Source organism: Schistocerca cancellata, chromosome 4 (assembly GCF_023864275.1).
Source record: "Schistocerca cancellata isolate TAMUIC-IGC-003103 chromosome 4, iqSchCanc2.1, whole genome shotgun sequence".
In the NCBI taxonomy this organism is placed as follows: Eukaryota; Metazoa; Arthropoda; class Insecta; order Orthoptera; family Acrididae; genus Schistocerca; species Schistocerca cancellata.
The window spans coordinates 177330867-177345709 of record NC_064629.1 but is presented as its reverse complement, the minus strand read 5'-3'; the positions used below and the strand labels follow the sequence as shown (position 1 = coordinate 177345709).

General features: G+C 44.6%; 1 protein-coding gene across 1 annotated transcript in view; it reads right to left on the bottom strand.

Moving 5' to 3' along the window:
* LOC126185214 (serine-rich adhesin for platelets-like) overlaps window positions 1-14843 on the bottom strand; it is a 504218-nt gene that overhangs the window by 263791 nt on the left and 225584 nt on the right. Inside the window, exon 3 of the mRNA XM_049928096.1 lies at window positions 9573-9788. Within this exon, the coding sequence (XP_049784053.1) occupies window positions 9573-9788 (216 nt within the window). The remainder of the gene's footprint in view (window positions 1-9572; window positions 9789-14843) is intronic.

Below are 14843 nucleotides of genomic sequence, written 5' to 3'. Positions count from 1 at the left end.
AAGGACATCACACACATCCACGCCCGAGGCAGGATTCGAACCTGCGACCGTAGCAGCAGCGCGGTTCCAGACTGAAGCGCCTAGAACCGCTCGTCCACAACGGCCGGCAAATATCAGACAGTGAAGAGACACGAAGTTACCAATGCCGGCGGAGACGGCGATCCGGAAGGTTTCGTCGAGAGAGGGGCAGTATTACATTATGTTATACATTTTCAACACTAAAAAACCTAAAGCTAGCCAAAGAAGGCAAAAAGCTGAGCGTATGGATTGGCTGTGAGGGGAGAATTGAGGGGAAAGAAAGTAGGTAGACCGTGAGACTTTTAACCTCAGTGTCTTAGGTTCGAGCTCCACGTTGGCCGAACTAGAATTTCATCTCCCTGCAGATGCGAGTTACCTTTCTTCTGATGAAGTTAACGTAACTGCTTAAGATGGAACCTAGCTTTACATCAGTATCAGTCAACGGTATTTCAAGCTGAAGGTTGTTTGGTGGCGAGTATGGCAACCACCTGGATAGAGGCCACAGTTTTGGAGAAGCACAACAACGGTGTTACATGGACCCTGAGAAAGTAAACAGAGAAAAAAACTCATCACTTTTGCAAATAAAGTACTGAGAAAAATATATGGACCAGTGAAAGAAAATGAACAGTGGAGAATAAGGAAAAACAGTGAAGTCAGACAATTAGACATACTGCCTGACGTCGTAGCGAGTGTGAAAATTAAGAGACTAAGATGGTATGGGCATGTGAGGAGGAGAGGGGAGAACACGGTAATAAAGGATGTAATGGATGGAGAAGCTGAAGGAAAGAGACCACTGGGACGGCCGAGAATGAGATGGAAGGATAATGGGTCGGGGAGATGAAGATGCACATGACAGGAAAGTGTGGGAGGCTGGACTGAGTGAAGCCAAGGACCGGCTGCAGTTTGTGTGGCAAGAATAAGTAAGTAAGTATAACAACGTCATGGTGTGAAGCTGCAGATCACGGATGATAGTGACTGAGGCAACTCTGACGGCTCAGTGTTACATCAGGACATCTTGCAACAGTATCGTGGTGCCATGTATGAACGCTACGATGCTCGTCCACACATGGTATATATCTCTATGAACTGTCTGTTGGCTGTTGAGGTATCCCTGTCGTCAGCAGGACCCCAAAGTCTGTCCTCTACAGAAAATGTGGAGGACCAAGCTCGGACATTATCTCCATCCCAGTGCCCCCAGTGCCAGCATCCAGGATATCGAGGAGTAGTTACAACAGCTCTGCGTTATCTTGCGTCAGGAGAGAGGACAACAGACCGTGACATCCCTCCCAATCGAATCAGTGCATGCCTCCAGACCAGATGGGGTGCAACATCATGCTGATGTGTTGAGTCATATTAGCAAGTTCTTTGTAAATGAAACTGGATTTTGTATTCACACTAATAACGTCACATACCCACTCAACCCATAAGGTTTAATTTCCTCCTCATCTTCTGCGAACTTTACTTTTTTGTCAGGCAGTTTATTTCGCCATTGTTCTCTTTGCAGCTACAAATGTCAGATGGATCTCCTCTCTAGAAATCTTCCACTATCGTTTCACAATGTTCTTTTCTCGTGTTACCTGCAAATGTCTAAAACTGTTAAAAAGGTGGACGCAAAAATAAAAAAGAGCACCACCTTCACACACCCAAACAAAGGTAAAAAAATTACACACACACATACAGGGAGAGAGAGGGGGGGGGGGTACAAGGGAGGGAGAAACAGTTGTATGCATAGGAAAACTCAGTTGAATAGAAGGCCTGGCGAGAGACATTCTGACACATTCACAAAAACACAAAGAAAGATGTGCACAATCCAAAAAGCTGAAGCATACATAAAGTAAACATAACGAGTTGAATGTGGTTATACAAGCCAGAACACTCAAATGAGAAAATGTTGTATATATTGCACAGGCGCTGGACTTGGCACCTTGCAAACCTAAGGAGTGGTACAGATACGTCGATGATACCTTCGTTGTGTGGAACCATGGTGAGGAACAGATCGGTGACTTCGTAAGACACTTGAACAGCCTCCATGTCAACATAAAATACCATGGAAATAGAAAAGGACAAGAAACTACCATTTCTAGATTACCACCCTAGCCAGAATACAGGCATGATTAATAAGTTAGTAACGCGAGCAAGACGAATATATGAGTCGCAGCATCTCAGACGCGAAATGCAATACCTGCAAAGTGTTCTGAGGAGCAATGGTTACTCCACAAGTTATATTAGAAATATAACAGTCAAACACTCGGCGAAGTGACACGACAGAAAAAGAAATGTCAGGTATGGCCTTTCTGCCATACATTCCCAGAGTGACGGACAGAATCGGCCGTATATTGCGCAAAGATGGCGTAAAGACTCTTTACAGACCGACAAAGAAGATCAAAGAGTGTCTCAGATCGGCATAGGATAAAAGGAACCCACTTGCAATGCCGGAAATATACCTCCTACCATGCACATGCGGAAAAGTTTATGATGGAATGATTGGACGATCAATCAGCATGAGGATTACGGAACACAAGCGACATTGCAGGTTGGGGCAGATGGAGAAATCGGCCATGGCAGAGCGCGCGCTGTGTGAGACCGGCCACGTAGTAAAATTCACCGACACGGAGGTTCTAACCGTAGAGAAGAGCTATCACATACGCTTGTTCAGAGAAGCTATAGAAATACACAAATACGAAAATAACATCAACAATAGGGTTATCAGATTTCGGAATGTCGAAAAGAGAACATTTTCCATATTTTAGGATGAAAAAAGAGGACACTTTCTATTTCTTAAATTTATTACATAAGGAAAAAAATAAAAACATTACACACATCTCACACACCTACGTATTGTTCATTTGACTAAGTCTTTTTTAAAAGTTCCCTTTCTTGACACAAATATTTAAAAAAGTTCTTGCAATTCAAAATTTCTAAAATTAAATTTCACCATTGCAATCCCCTTTACAGTGTCAATAGTGAGTCTATTTCTCTCCTTTGTCCACTGTGCCTCTATTCAGGGGAACAACCTCTCCACCCAAGCATTATGGGCTGGCAACGCGAAGAAGAATTGTGCAATTTTAATTAACTCGCTAAAGTGTTCCTCACTGCTACCACTTCTTATGGGCCGGTTCTGATTTTCCATCATATGTGGCTATGAATTTTTTTAAACTGGAAAACTGATCAAAGCGCTTTTCATCATCAATATTAATATATTTATTCAACAACAATTTGATTGAGTCTTCCACGTAAGTGTGGTGTCACCGCCAGACACCACACTTGCTAGGTGGTAGCTTTAAATCGGCCGCGGTCCATTAGTACATGTCGGACCCGCGTGTCGCCACAGTCAGTATTTGCAGACCGAGCGCCACCACACGGCAGGTCTAGAGAGGCGGACTAGCACTCGCCCCAGTTGTACGACGACTTTGCTAGCGACTACACTGACGAAGCCTTTCTCTCATTTGCCGAGAGACAGTTAGAATAGCCTTCAGCTAAGTCCATGACTACGACCTAGCAAGGCGCCATTAACCATATCTGGAGATAGTCTCATTTGTATAGTCACGAGCGATGTACCACAATGATGGAATAAAAGTTAAGTATTAACTCAGCTACGTAATTTTCTTTATAGCATTAATTACGTATCCTGTTCCAGAATTCACGCCAGTCGGCGTGAGTTGACGCGTGCCATTTCGGTATCTCCGCCTTGTGTCTAGACTGTCTTGTCTAGACACAACATAAACTGGATCCCATCCTCGTCGCCAGTTTATGTTGTGTCTAGACAAGACAGTCTAGACACAAGGCGGAGATACCGAAAGGGCACGCGTCAACTCACGCCGACTGGCGTGAATTCTGGAACAGGATACGTAATTAATGCTATAAAGAAAATTACGAAGCTGAGTTAATACTTAACTTTTATTCTATCATTGTGGTACATCGCTCGTGACTATACAAATCAGATATGGTTAATGGCGCCTTGCTAGGTCGTAGTCATGGACTTAGCTGAAGGCTATTCTGTCTCTCGGCAAATGAGAGAAAGGCTTCGTCAGTGTAGTCGCTAGCAAAGTCGTCGTACAACTGGGGCGAGTGCTAGTCCGCCTCTCTAGACCTGCCGTGTGGTGGCGCTCGGTCTGCAAATACTGACTGTGGCGACACGCGGGTCCGACATGTACTAATGGACCGCGGCCGATTTAAAGCTACCACCTAGCAAGTGTGGTGTCTGGCGGTGACACCACAGTAAGACCACGATATATCTGAAAAATCGAGCCACTTAAAACAAGAAAATTCACGAAGTGGTTCCATCCACATATTCAGGTACTCCAAACATCCTTCATAGAGGGTACCAACATGGCACCTAAAATCCTTCAAAGCATAACCATCATTTTCCATTTGAAACGATCTTTCTTTCACACTCAAAGTTACAAAATTTTCATCTTTTCTGTGCTGAAGAACACCAGGAAGGAAATACAGTACATTCATGACATCGATAAGGGAGTTTTCTTCCTTTTCTAAGATACTAAAACAATAATGAAAAATGCCAACTAAATATTGGATATGCCATAGGTATAGCTCATTGATAGGTTGGTTGGTTTGGGGAAGGAGACCAGACAGCGTGGTCATCGGTCTCATCGGATTAGGGAAGGATGGGGAAGGAAGTCGGCCGTGCCCTTTCAGAGGAACCATCTCGGCATTTGCCTGGAGTGATTTAGGGAAATCACGGAAAACCTAAATCAGGATGGCCGGACGCGGCATTGAAACGTCGTCCTTCCGAATGCGAGTCCAGTGTCTAACCACTGCGAGCTCATTGATAGGGTCCATAAAAAATTCTTTAGAACTGTTGGAGGTTTGTTTTTTGACAGAAAGAAGGATTTCAGAGCGGGAAACATCTCTGTAAGTCTCTGAATGGCTGGAAATAGTGACAGCCATCGAGTCTTGCTATGGCTGAGAAGTTGTCGGTACTCTATTTCGACAAAATCACAAAATTTCTTTAGTGACTCTACACAGACAGTGTATGTCGAAAAATGAATATATATTTTCATTATCAATCCTTGTAAGTCAATTTCAAGGAGGTCACTTCCGTGCTGAATGCAGTTATTAAGAACATGAGCAGGACATCCCACTCCAACCAATACCTTGTTAAGTACCCTCTTTAGATTAGCAAATACATTATTTCCATCACCTCTTTTAATGCCACCAAACATTGTGTTGCAATTATCAGCACCAAACGCCACACATTTGTCCTTAATTTTAAACTTGTTAAGCGTATCAGTGACATACGTTGGAATAGTTTCTGTTTCATTTGGTCTACTTTCTATATTTAGAAGTTTAATTTGCAGTCCTCCATTCCTGTGATGAAAGTGGGGATCATTTTAATATTCCCATGGTTGCTAGCTTGTTGATTCAACAAGAAAAAAGTCCACCACCAACAGTGGAGGGTGAAGCTTTGACAATACCAGCCACTTTTCCCCACGAAACAACAGAAAAATCATCAGACGAACATCGGCCAAAGAACCCGAGACAGAAGCCAACAGGCAGTTCGTTAACATCAATGCCTTAAAGCATTCGTATACAGAATGAGATTTTCACTCTGCACCGGAGTGTGCGCTGATATGAAACTTCCTGGCAGATTAAAACTGTGTGCCCGACCGAGACTCGAACTCGGGACCTTTGTCTTTCGCGGGCAAGTGCTCTACCATAGAGCCTGGCTGCTCTACCATAGGTAGGAGACGAGATACTGGCAGAAGTAAAGCTGTGAGCACCGAGCGTGAGTCGTGCTTCGGTAGTTCAGATGGTAGAGCACTTGCCCGCGAAAGGCAAAGGTCCCGAGTTCGAGTCTCGGTCGGGCACACAGTTTTAATCTGCCAGGAAGTTTCATTCGTATACAATTACGTCTTCTGTTAATCTGGTGGTACATTGACTAGGAAGTTATTTATTGTGCTCCAAGAAGTTGGAGGTGCTCTGCCCCGTACGATTGTTTCTTGCGTGCGTCATCTTGCAAGGCCAGTGGGATATATTTACGTCAGAGCAAGCAAGAGCAGGAAAATGGGCGTAAGAGAACTACAACCATGGTATGAGTACTGCCTTTGGCCAGTAGCTGGTCAAAATAACTTGATTTTGCTTGGTTCTTCGTCTTCGTAAAAATTCATACTCCTTTAGGGCAAAATACAGGGTGCATCAAAAAAATGTATACACACTTTGAACTGTCATAGACAATTATTTCCCGTTCTACAAGGTTAAATATCTGTGAGAAAGTAATGTTATGTTTCTTCAATAGGTGGCAGCAGTGGCAAGGACGTCACTGCAACATGGCGGACGTGCGTTTGAGCTTTGAAGCGCGGAAGCAGATAATTAAGTGGTACTGGAAGTTTGAGAATGTAGCTGCGGTTCAAAGACAGTGGAGAAGTGAGTATGGTACAGAACCACCTTCAAGGTTAACAATTACACGTCTACGAGACAAATTCGAAATTCATGGAACATTGTGTGATGTGCATAAAGGTCGATCAGGGCGACCTCGTACAGCTGTGAGTGATGATTCCACAACTGCGGTCTTGGAACTGTTTCAGCGTTCGCCTCAAAAATCTTCAAGGCAAGCGGCACGTGAGAGTAATGTAAGTGCTTGTAGTGTGCTACGCATTCTGAAGAAAGTAAGTTTCGTGTGTACATTCCAAGGCTGGTGCAACAGCTAAGTGACGACGATCCAGATCGAAGGTTAGAATTTTGTGAATGGGTTCAGGGGATGGTGAGACGTGAACTGGAATTTATGGGTAGCATAATTTGGTCGGATGAAGCCCAATTCTAACTCAATGGAACTGTCAATAGGCACAATTGTGTGTACTGGGCTGAAGATAATCCTCACATTACAGTTGAAAAGGCTGTGAATTTGCCTGGTGTAAATGTGTGGTGTGGTTTGTCTGCAAGGGACTCATTGGGCCTTTCCGCTTTGAAGGTTACTGGAGAAACGTACTTAACAATGCTTGCTGACTCCATATTCCCTGCCATTCGTGCGTTATACGGTAATGATGAGTTTTATTTCCAACAAGATGGCACCCCGCCGCACTATCACAGGGACGTACGAGCATACCTGGATCACAATGTGCCAGGCCAGTGGATAGGATACAGGGGACCAATCGAGTTACCTGCACGCTCTCCAGACCTCACGCCGCTGGATTTCTTCTTATGGGGCACAGTAGAAGATGAGGTGTACAAACGTAAACCATGTAACTTGGACACACTTTGGAATGAGATTCAGGCAGTGTGCACAGAAATCTCATTGGACAGTTTGGTACGATGTACGGAATCAGTGGTGACTCGTACTCAGAAATGTATTTATGCTGAAGGCCACCAGTTTGAACATTAATCACATTTGCAAAGTACATTTATTTTTCCAATTGAACTTTAAGCATTCCATTTCCAGAAATTTAACATTGTAGAACGGGAAATAATTTTTCTATGACGCTTCAAAGAATGTATACATTTTTTTTGACGCACCCTGTATGCCTCCTGAAAAGTATGTGACGTTGCGGTTGATACCACCTGGAACCACTGAACGAATTCAACTTCTGGATATTTTTTTTCTGTGTCTATAAAACATGTTATCCCACTATCTGCAGCTAAGCCCTAAAGGACAGCCAGATTCACGATAAGCACCACAACAGACTGTTTCTCATTCGGTTGCATGCCATTCCATCAGTTCTCATCACGCCGTTACACCAACATGATTCTACATGCATTCTTTAAGAGTGGATACCTAGTTGAACGTCCTGCACGGTTTGTAACTCCCAAGAGTTTGCCTTCAATCTTGATGGTGCGAACCTTTGTGATCACTGTGGGTGTTCGTGGTACAAATCAATGTTTTTTTTTTTTTTTTTTTTTTTGTACATTAGTTGAATTTCGACGATGTCCATTTTGTGAAGTATAATACATACATTTCATAGAAGGTTCATCTCAGCACCTCCCAGACACTCAATTTCTCTCGCCCTATTGATGCACATGGTGAGTCATTAGCAGCTAATATTTTTCTGTCATAACTGTTAACATAATTCTTTCAAATTAGCATTAATAAAGATTGAGCTTGCGGCCCTGCACTCTACGAGTACCTCGTTATACGAGGCGTGTTTTTTAAGTAAGTACCATTTTGAAATTAGAAAAAGATGTGCTAAGATATCTCAATAATTTTATTTTCACATGAAAGCCTATACCTTAATCTACTTTTCTACATAATTTCCGTCAGTACTGAGACACTTGTCATAACGTTGTACCAGTTTGTGAATACCCTCCTCAGAGAAGTCTGCCACCTGACTTGTTAACCACTGCATCACCACTATTTTGACTTCGTCATCGTCTTGAAACGCCGACCGCCCAGGTGTTTCTTCAAGTGCAGGAACAGATGGTAGTCACTCGGCCCAAGATCAGGGCTGTACGGAGGATGATCTAGAGTTTCCCATCGAAAAGATGTTATGAGATCTTTGGCCCGATTCGTCACATGCGTACGGGCATTGTCTTGCAGCAAAACGATGCCCTTGCTCAACTTGCCACGTCTCTTGTTCTGAATTGAACGGCGCAGATTGTGCAATGTCTTACACAACTTACAGTAAGCTGCTGCACTGATTGTCTCATTACAAGGCAGAAATTCATCAAGCAATACTCCTTTTTTGTCTCAAAAAACGGTGCACATGATTTTCTGGACAGAAGTTGTTTGCTTAAACTTCACTTTTCTGGGTAAATCTGAGTGCCGCCATTCCATGGACTGTTGCTTTGATTCTGGTGTGACATAGGCCACCCATGTTTCATCACTCATAACAATTTGGCTTAAGAAATCATCACCGTCGTTGTGGTACCGCTCAAGGAAAGTCAATGCACTGTCTAAACGTCTGGTTTTGTGCACATCTGTCAACATCTTTGGTACACAATGTGCACACAATTTTCGGTAATTCAAGTGCTCGGTCACAATGCCATACAAAACACTACGAGAAATATTAGGAAAGTCATCCCGCAAGGAGGAAATCGTAAAGCGTCTGTTTTGTCTCACCTTATTGTCCACTTCCTGCACCAAACTTTCATTAACAACTGAAGGACGAACACTCCATTGTACATCATGCACATTTGTGCGGTCATCCTTAAATGCTCTCACCTACTTTCTTACCATCATATCACTCATAATGTTTTCTCCGTAAACTGGACGGATCTCACGATGAATATCGATCACTTTTAGGCCTTTAGCACTAAGAAACCTTATAACAGTCCGTACTTCACAGCCGGCGGGACTCACGATTATCGGAGGCATCTTAAACACCCAGTACACAACGTAAACAAGGAAGAATCAGACTGTAATGGCGTCAGTGCGTAGACAACAGATGTAGGTACCGAGTGCGCATGCGCAGAACGCCGACCGTAGCGCTGCGGCCGCGGTGAGGCAAAACGGTACTTACTTAAAAAAAAACACGCCTCGTACATCTCTGACTCTTTAAATGTGAGCGCGAAGGCAAGTTATATATGTGAGCAGTAAGAAACCCACCACTATAGATGGGTGCGTGGAGTTTTTGGCAGAGGTGAAGAGCAGAAATGTGACGTACCTTGCTCGATGTCCTGGTACTTGTCGAAGGGCCTCAGGCCGTTCTCCCTGGAGAGGCCTCCGAAGGCGTAGATGAGGTGTGTGCAGAGGTAGGGGTTGATATTCTGCGGCGTGAACTTGGCGGTGCCGGGCCGGTACACGGACCAGTTGGTGTAGTAGCACACCACGCGCTTCCCGCCGCTTGCAGCCGGCGCCCGCTCAGCGGTGCTCTTCTTGGCTGCAACATGTTGTGACATTATTGATAAACAGCCAGCAGCCGCTCTTAATAAAGCTAAGTAGCTCGTTACCAGTTTATAATCAGCAGATTCTTCATCAGACGGCTCCTCATGTTTAAAATTACATAGATGTTGCGCGTGCACTATACATCTACAGCCACACTACAGCCACACACTGCACGCTACCTTAAGGTGTGTGACGGAGGGTACTTCTGGTATCACCCTCCCCCCACACAAACACACTTTCTAGTTCTACCATTAAATGGTGCATAAATTCTCGTTGCAGTAATTTCGCGACACGTATTTTAAAGGAAGTAATGCATTACTCGCCCCTCCTGGAACGTACTCTCTAGGAATTTATATCGTAAACCTCTCCGCCGCGCGGGATTAGCCGAGCGGTCTCAGGCGCTGCAGTCATGGACTGTGCGGCTGGTCTCGGAGGAGGTTGGAGTGCTCCCTCGGGCATGGGTGTGTGTGTTTGTCCTTAGGATAATTTAGGTTAAGTAGTGTGTAAGCTTAGGGACTGATAACAGCAGTTAAGTTCAAATGGCTCTGAGCACTATGGGACTTAACATCTGAGGTCATCAGTCCCCTAGAACTTAGAACTACTTAAACCTAACTAACCTAAGGACATCACACACATCCAAGCCCGAGGCAGGATTCGAACCTGCGACCGTAGCGGTCGCGCGGTTCCAGACTGAAGCGCCTAGAACCGCTCGGCCACACGGGCCGGCCACAGCAGTTAAGTCCCATAAGGTTTCACACACACTTGAACATTTTTTTTTGAACATTTTGAAACCTTTCCGTGATATACAACACGTCTCGTGTTGTTCGTAAGAAACTGCTAGTTCCAGCATCAATCCTAACCTATCGTTGGCAATTAGCTACGACCTTCTGGCGTTGCTGGTTTTTTATAGACATCAACATCAGGGTGATTCCGACGTCATCCACCAGGTCTTTTTATACAGGGTGGTCCATTGATCGTGACCGGGCCAAATATCTTAGGAAATAAGCGTCAAACGAAAAAACTACAAGGACGAAACTCGGCTGCTTGAAGGGGGAAACCACATGGCGCTATGGTTGGCCCGCTAGATGGCGCTGCCATAGGTCAAACGGATATCAACTGCGTTTTTTTAAATAGGAACCCCCATTTTTTATTACATATTCGTGTAGTACGTAAAGAAATATGAATGTTTTAGTTGTGATAGAGGGCTCTGTAATAGTCACAAACGTATAAGTACGTGGTATCACGTAACATTCCGCCAGTGCGCACGGTATTTGCTTCGTGTTAAAATGTCCCGTTTACCAATTGCGGAAAAGGTCGATATCGTGTTGATGTATGGGTATTGTGATCAAATTGCCCAACGGGCGTGTGCTATGTATGCTGCTCGGTATCCTGGACGACATCATCCAAGTGACCGGACCGTTCGCCAGATAGTTACACAATCACAAAGCGAAAAAAGTGGTCCAACTAAAACGTTCATATTTCCTTACGTATTACACGACTATGTAATAAAAATTGGGATTCCTATTTAAAAAAACGCAGTTGATATCCGTTTGACCTATGGCAGCGCCATCTAGCGGGCCAAACATAGCGCCATCAGGTTTCCCCCTTCAAGCTAGACAAGTTTCGTTCTTTGTAGTTTTTTCGTTTGACGCTTATTTCGTAAGATATGTGGCCCGGTCACGATCAATGGACCACCTTGTATATTCACTGATTTTCGTTGTTGCGGAAACTCCGTAGAGTGCTAGTGTTCTACAGAAAGAAACATGTAAGAAGAAGGGCTATTTTATTGTAACCGGAACTAACAACGAATTACAAAAAGTAAACAGTTTTCTACGATTAAAGCTGAATTAGTGTTGTATCACTTACATTGAAAGTCATGTGTCTTTTTATACCAGTGTTCACTACTATAGAAGAATTTCATATTTAAGACGAACAGTAACGAAGATTAAACTCTTTTCTTAAATTTGAAGTACAGACAGTGTAGGACGCCCCACACACCTAAATATGTCGCCACGTGGATGTATGCGAAGATGGATATAAAAAAAGACAAAACAATTCCAAAACATTTCAGTCGCCATCACTGTGTAAACATCCCTCAATACTTATACGGAGCACCTTACACTATTTTATTGCACTGGCTCGATTGGCACATTCGTCACCACTCTAAGATCTCGTCTAAATAATGTTGTAATTCGCTTTGATCTTATATTGACAACACTAGACCGTAAACAGTGTCATCACTAAATTCCTGGCAGATTAAAACCGCGTGCCGGACCAAGACTCGAACTCCGGACCTTTGCCTTTCGAACAGGCAAGTACTCTACCAACTGAGCTACCCAAACACGACTCACGACGAGGTACTGGAGGCATTAAAGCTATGAGGACGGGCCGTGAGTCGTGCTTGGATAGCTCAGTTGGTAGAGCACTTGCCCGCGAAAGGCAAAGGCCCCAAGTTCGAGTCTCGGTCCGGCACACAGTTTTAATCTTCCAGGAAGTTTCATATCAGCGCACACTCCGCTACAGAGTGAAAATCTCAGTCTATAGTCATCAGTAAGTAGTGCAATTGCTCAGATTGCCTCCTAAATCATCTAAAAAAATTAAAAGCACGAAAGCCTGGAGAGAACGCCAGAGATCTAACTTGGGTTTTGCTACACTATTTCCTATCAGTTGCTACATCCTGTGTGGCTGGCGTTTGTGACAAATCCAGTCGTACAGCTGAGACCAGTCTCAATTATACTGAAAGACTGTCTCTTAATTTAAACACTCGTATAATATGGAGATAGTGGCCTCGGTAGTCAAGTGAGCAGAACACTAGACTCCACCTATGGATGACCTGGGTTCAATCGCGGATAGAGCCACGGCTTTCTCCTCGTTCCAGTCGGCACAGGACGGCCCCAGGACAACTCAGCCTGCTATCAAATGAGTTCTGGGGATCTGTCTGGAGGTTAAAGGCGGCTGGGGCGACGAGAGACTACCTAAAGTACCGCCAGGCCAAAGCCCACCCACAGGCTTGTGCCACAGACCTATCTCGGGCTCTCTCCCTCCTGCTGCCGCATCGAATAGAAAGGACGCGCTCTGCCTGTAGTGTGGCCGATAGTCCGGCCACGGACTTGTGTTACAGCCCTTACATTACACAGTGACTGTCAAACATAGTCCTGGCGTAATTATGTTGAAACATAGATCAATTTTCGACTCACGTTGTACCCTAGTAACAAATCACACTCCCAAGCGCTACCACAGATGGCCACCTCCAATGATACCGACCATACTTGCAGTGTGTTTTGGTTTGAAGAATCAAAGCCTGCGACAGCTGTGAAACGTAATTTTCGTATCGATTAAGGCATAGGCCCTCCTAATAGCCCTATCATTTATAGGTGATTTATCTGTTTTGACGAAACTGGGAACTCGTTAATTCATACACTACTGGCCATTAAAATTGCTACACCACGAAGATGATGTGCTACAGACGCGAAATTAAACAGACAGGAGGAAGATGCTGTGATATGCAAATGATTAGCTTTTCAGAGCATTCACACAAGGTTGACGCCGGTGGCGACACCTACAACGTGCTGACATGAGGAAAGTTGCAAACCCATTTCTCATACACTAACAGCAGTTGACCGGCGTTGCCTTGTGAAACGTTATTGTGATGTCTCGTGTAAGGAGGAGAAATGCGTACCATCACGTTTCCGACTTTGATAAAGGTCGGATTGTAGCCTATCGCGATTGCGGTTTATCGTATCGCGACATTGCTACTCGCGTTGGTGGAGATCCAATGACTGTTAACAGAAGACTGAATCGGTGGGTTCAGGAGGGTAATACGGAACGCCGTGCTGGATCCCAACGGCCTCGTATCACTAGCAGTCGAGATGGCAGCCATCTTATCCGCATGGCTGTAACGGATCGTGCAGCTACGTCTCGATCCCTGAGTTAACAGATGGGAACGTTTGCAAGAGAAAAACCATCTGCACGAACAGTTCGACGACGTTCAGCAGCATCAACTACCAACTCGGAGACCGTGGCTGCGGTTACCCTTGACGCTGCATCACAGACCGGAGCGCCTGCAACGGTGTACTCAACGACGAACCTGGATGCACGAATGGCAATATGTCATATTTTCGGATGAATCCAGGTTCTGTTTACAGCATCATGATGGTGTTTGGCAACATCGCGGTGACATTGGAAGCGTGTATTCGTCGTCGGCGTGATGGTATGGGGTGCCATTGGTTACACGTCTCGGTCACCTCTTGTTCGCATTGTCGGCACTTTCAATAGTGGACGTTACATTTCAGATGTGTTACGACCCGTGGCTCTACCCTTCATTCGATCCCTGCGAAACTCTACATTTCAGCAGGATAATGCACGAACCCATGTTGCAGGTCCTGTATGGCCTTTCTGGATACAGAAAATGTTCGACTGCTGCCCTGGCCAGCCCATTCTTCATATCTCTCACCAATTGAAAACGTCTGGTCAATGGTGGCCGAGCAACTGGCTCGTCACAATACGCCACTCACTACTCTTGATGAACTGTGGCATCGTTTTGAAGCTGCATGGGCAGCTGTAGCTGTACACGCCATTCAAGCTCTGTTTGACTCAATGCCCAGGCGTATCAAGGCCCTCGTTACGGCCAGACGTGGTTGTTCTTGGTACTGGTTTCTCAGGATCTAATGACTTGTTCGTCTAACGATATAGCAGAGCAAGTGAGGCAAGGCTTTGCTAACAGTCCTGCAAAATCCACCCGGCATGTTTCTGGCGACTTGGGCATGTGTTAAGGAGACATTTGCATCTCAAATCGTATAAATTAACGATAGTGAAAAAATTAATAGACATTGACAGGATTGCCCATAAGGAATTCTGTGGAAAAAAGTTAAATCGTTTTGGATAAAGATGAAGGTGTCATTGGAAATATTACGGTTAGTAAAATATTGTGTTGCAGCCTGGATCAGCAGCTCACACATCAGACACATCGACATGCAGCTCAAGCAGAAAAACTCTAACATTCTGGCTGCCTATTCTCAGCGATATAGCTCCCCCAGGTTTGAGGGGAGAA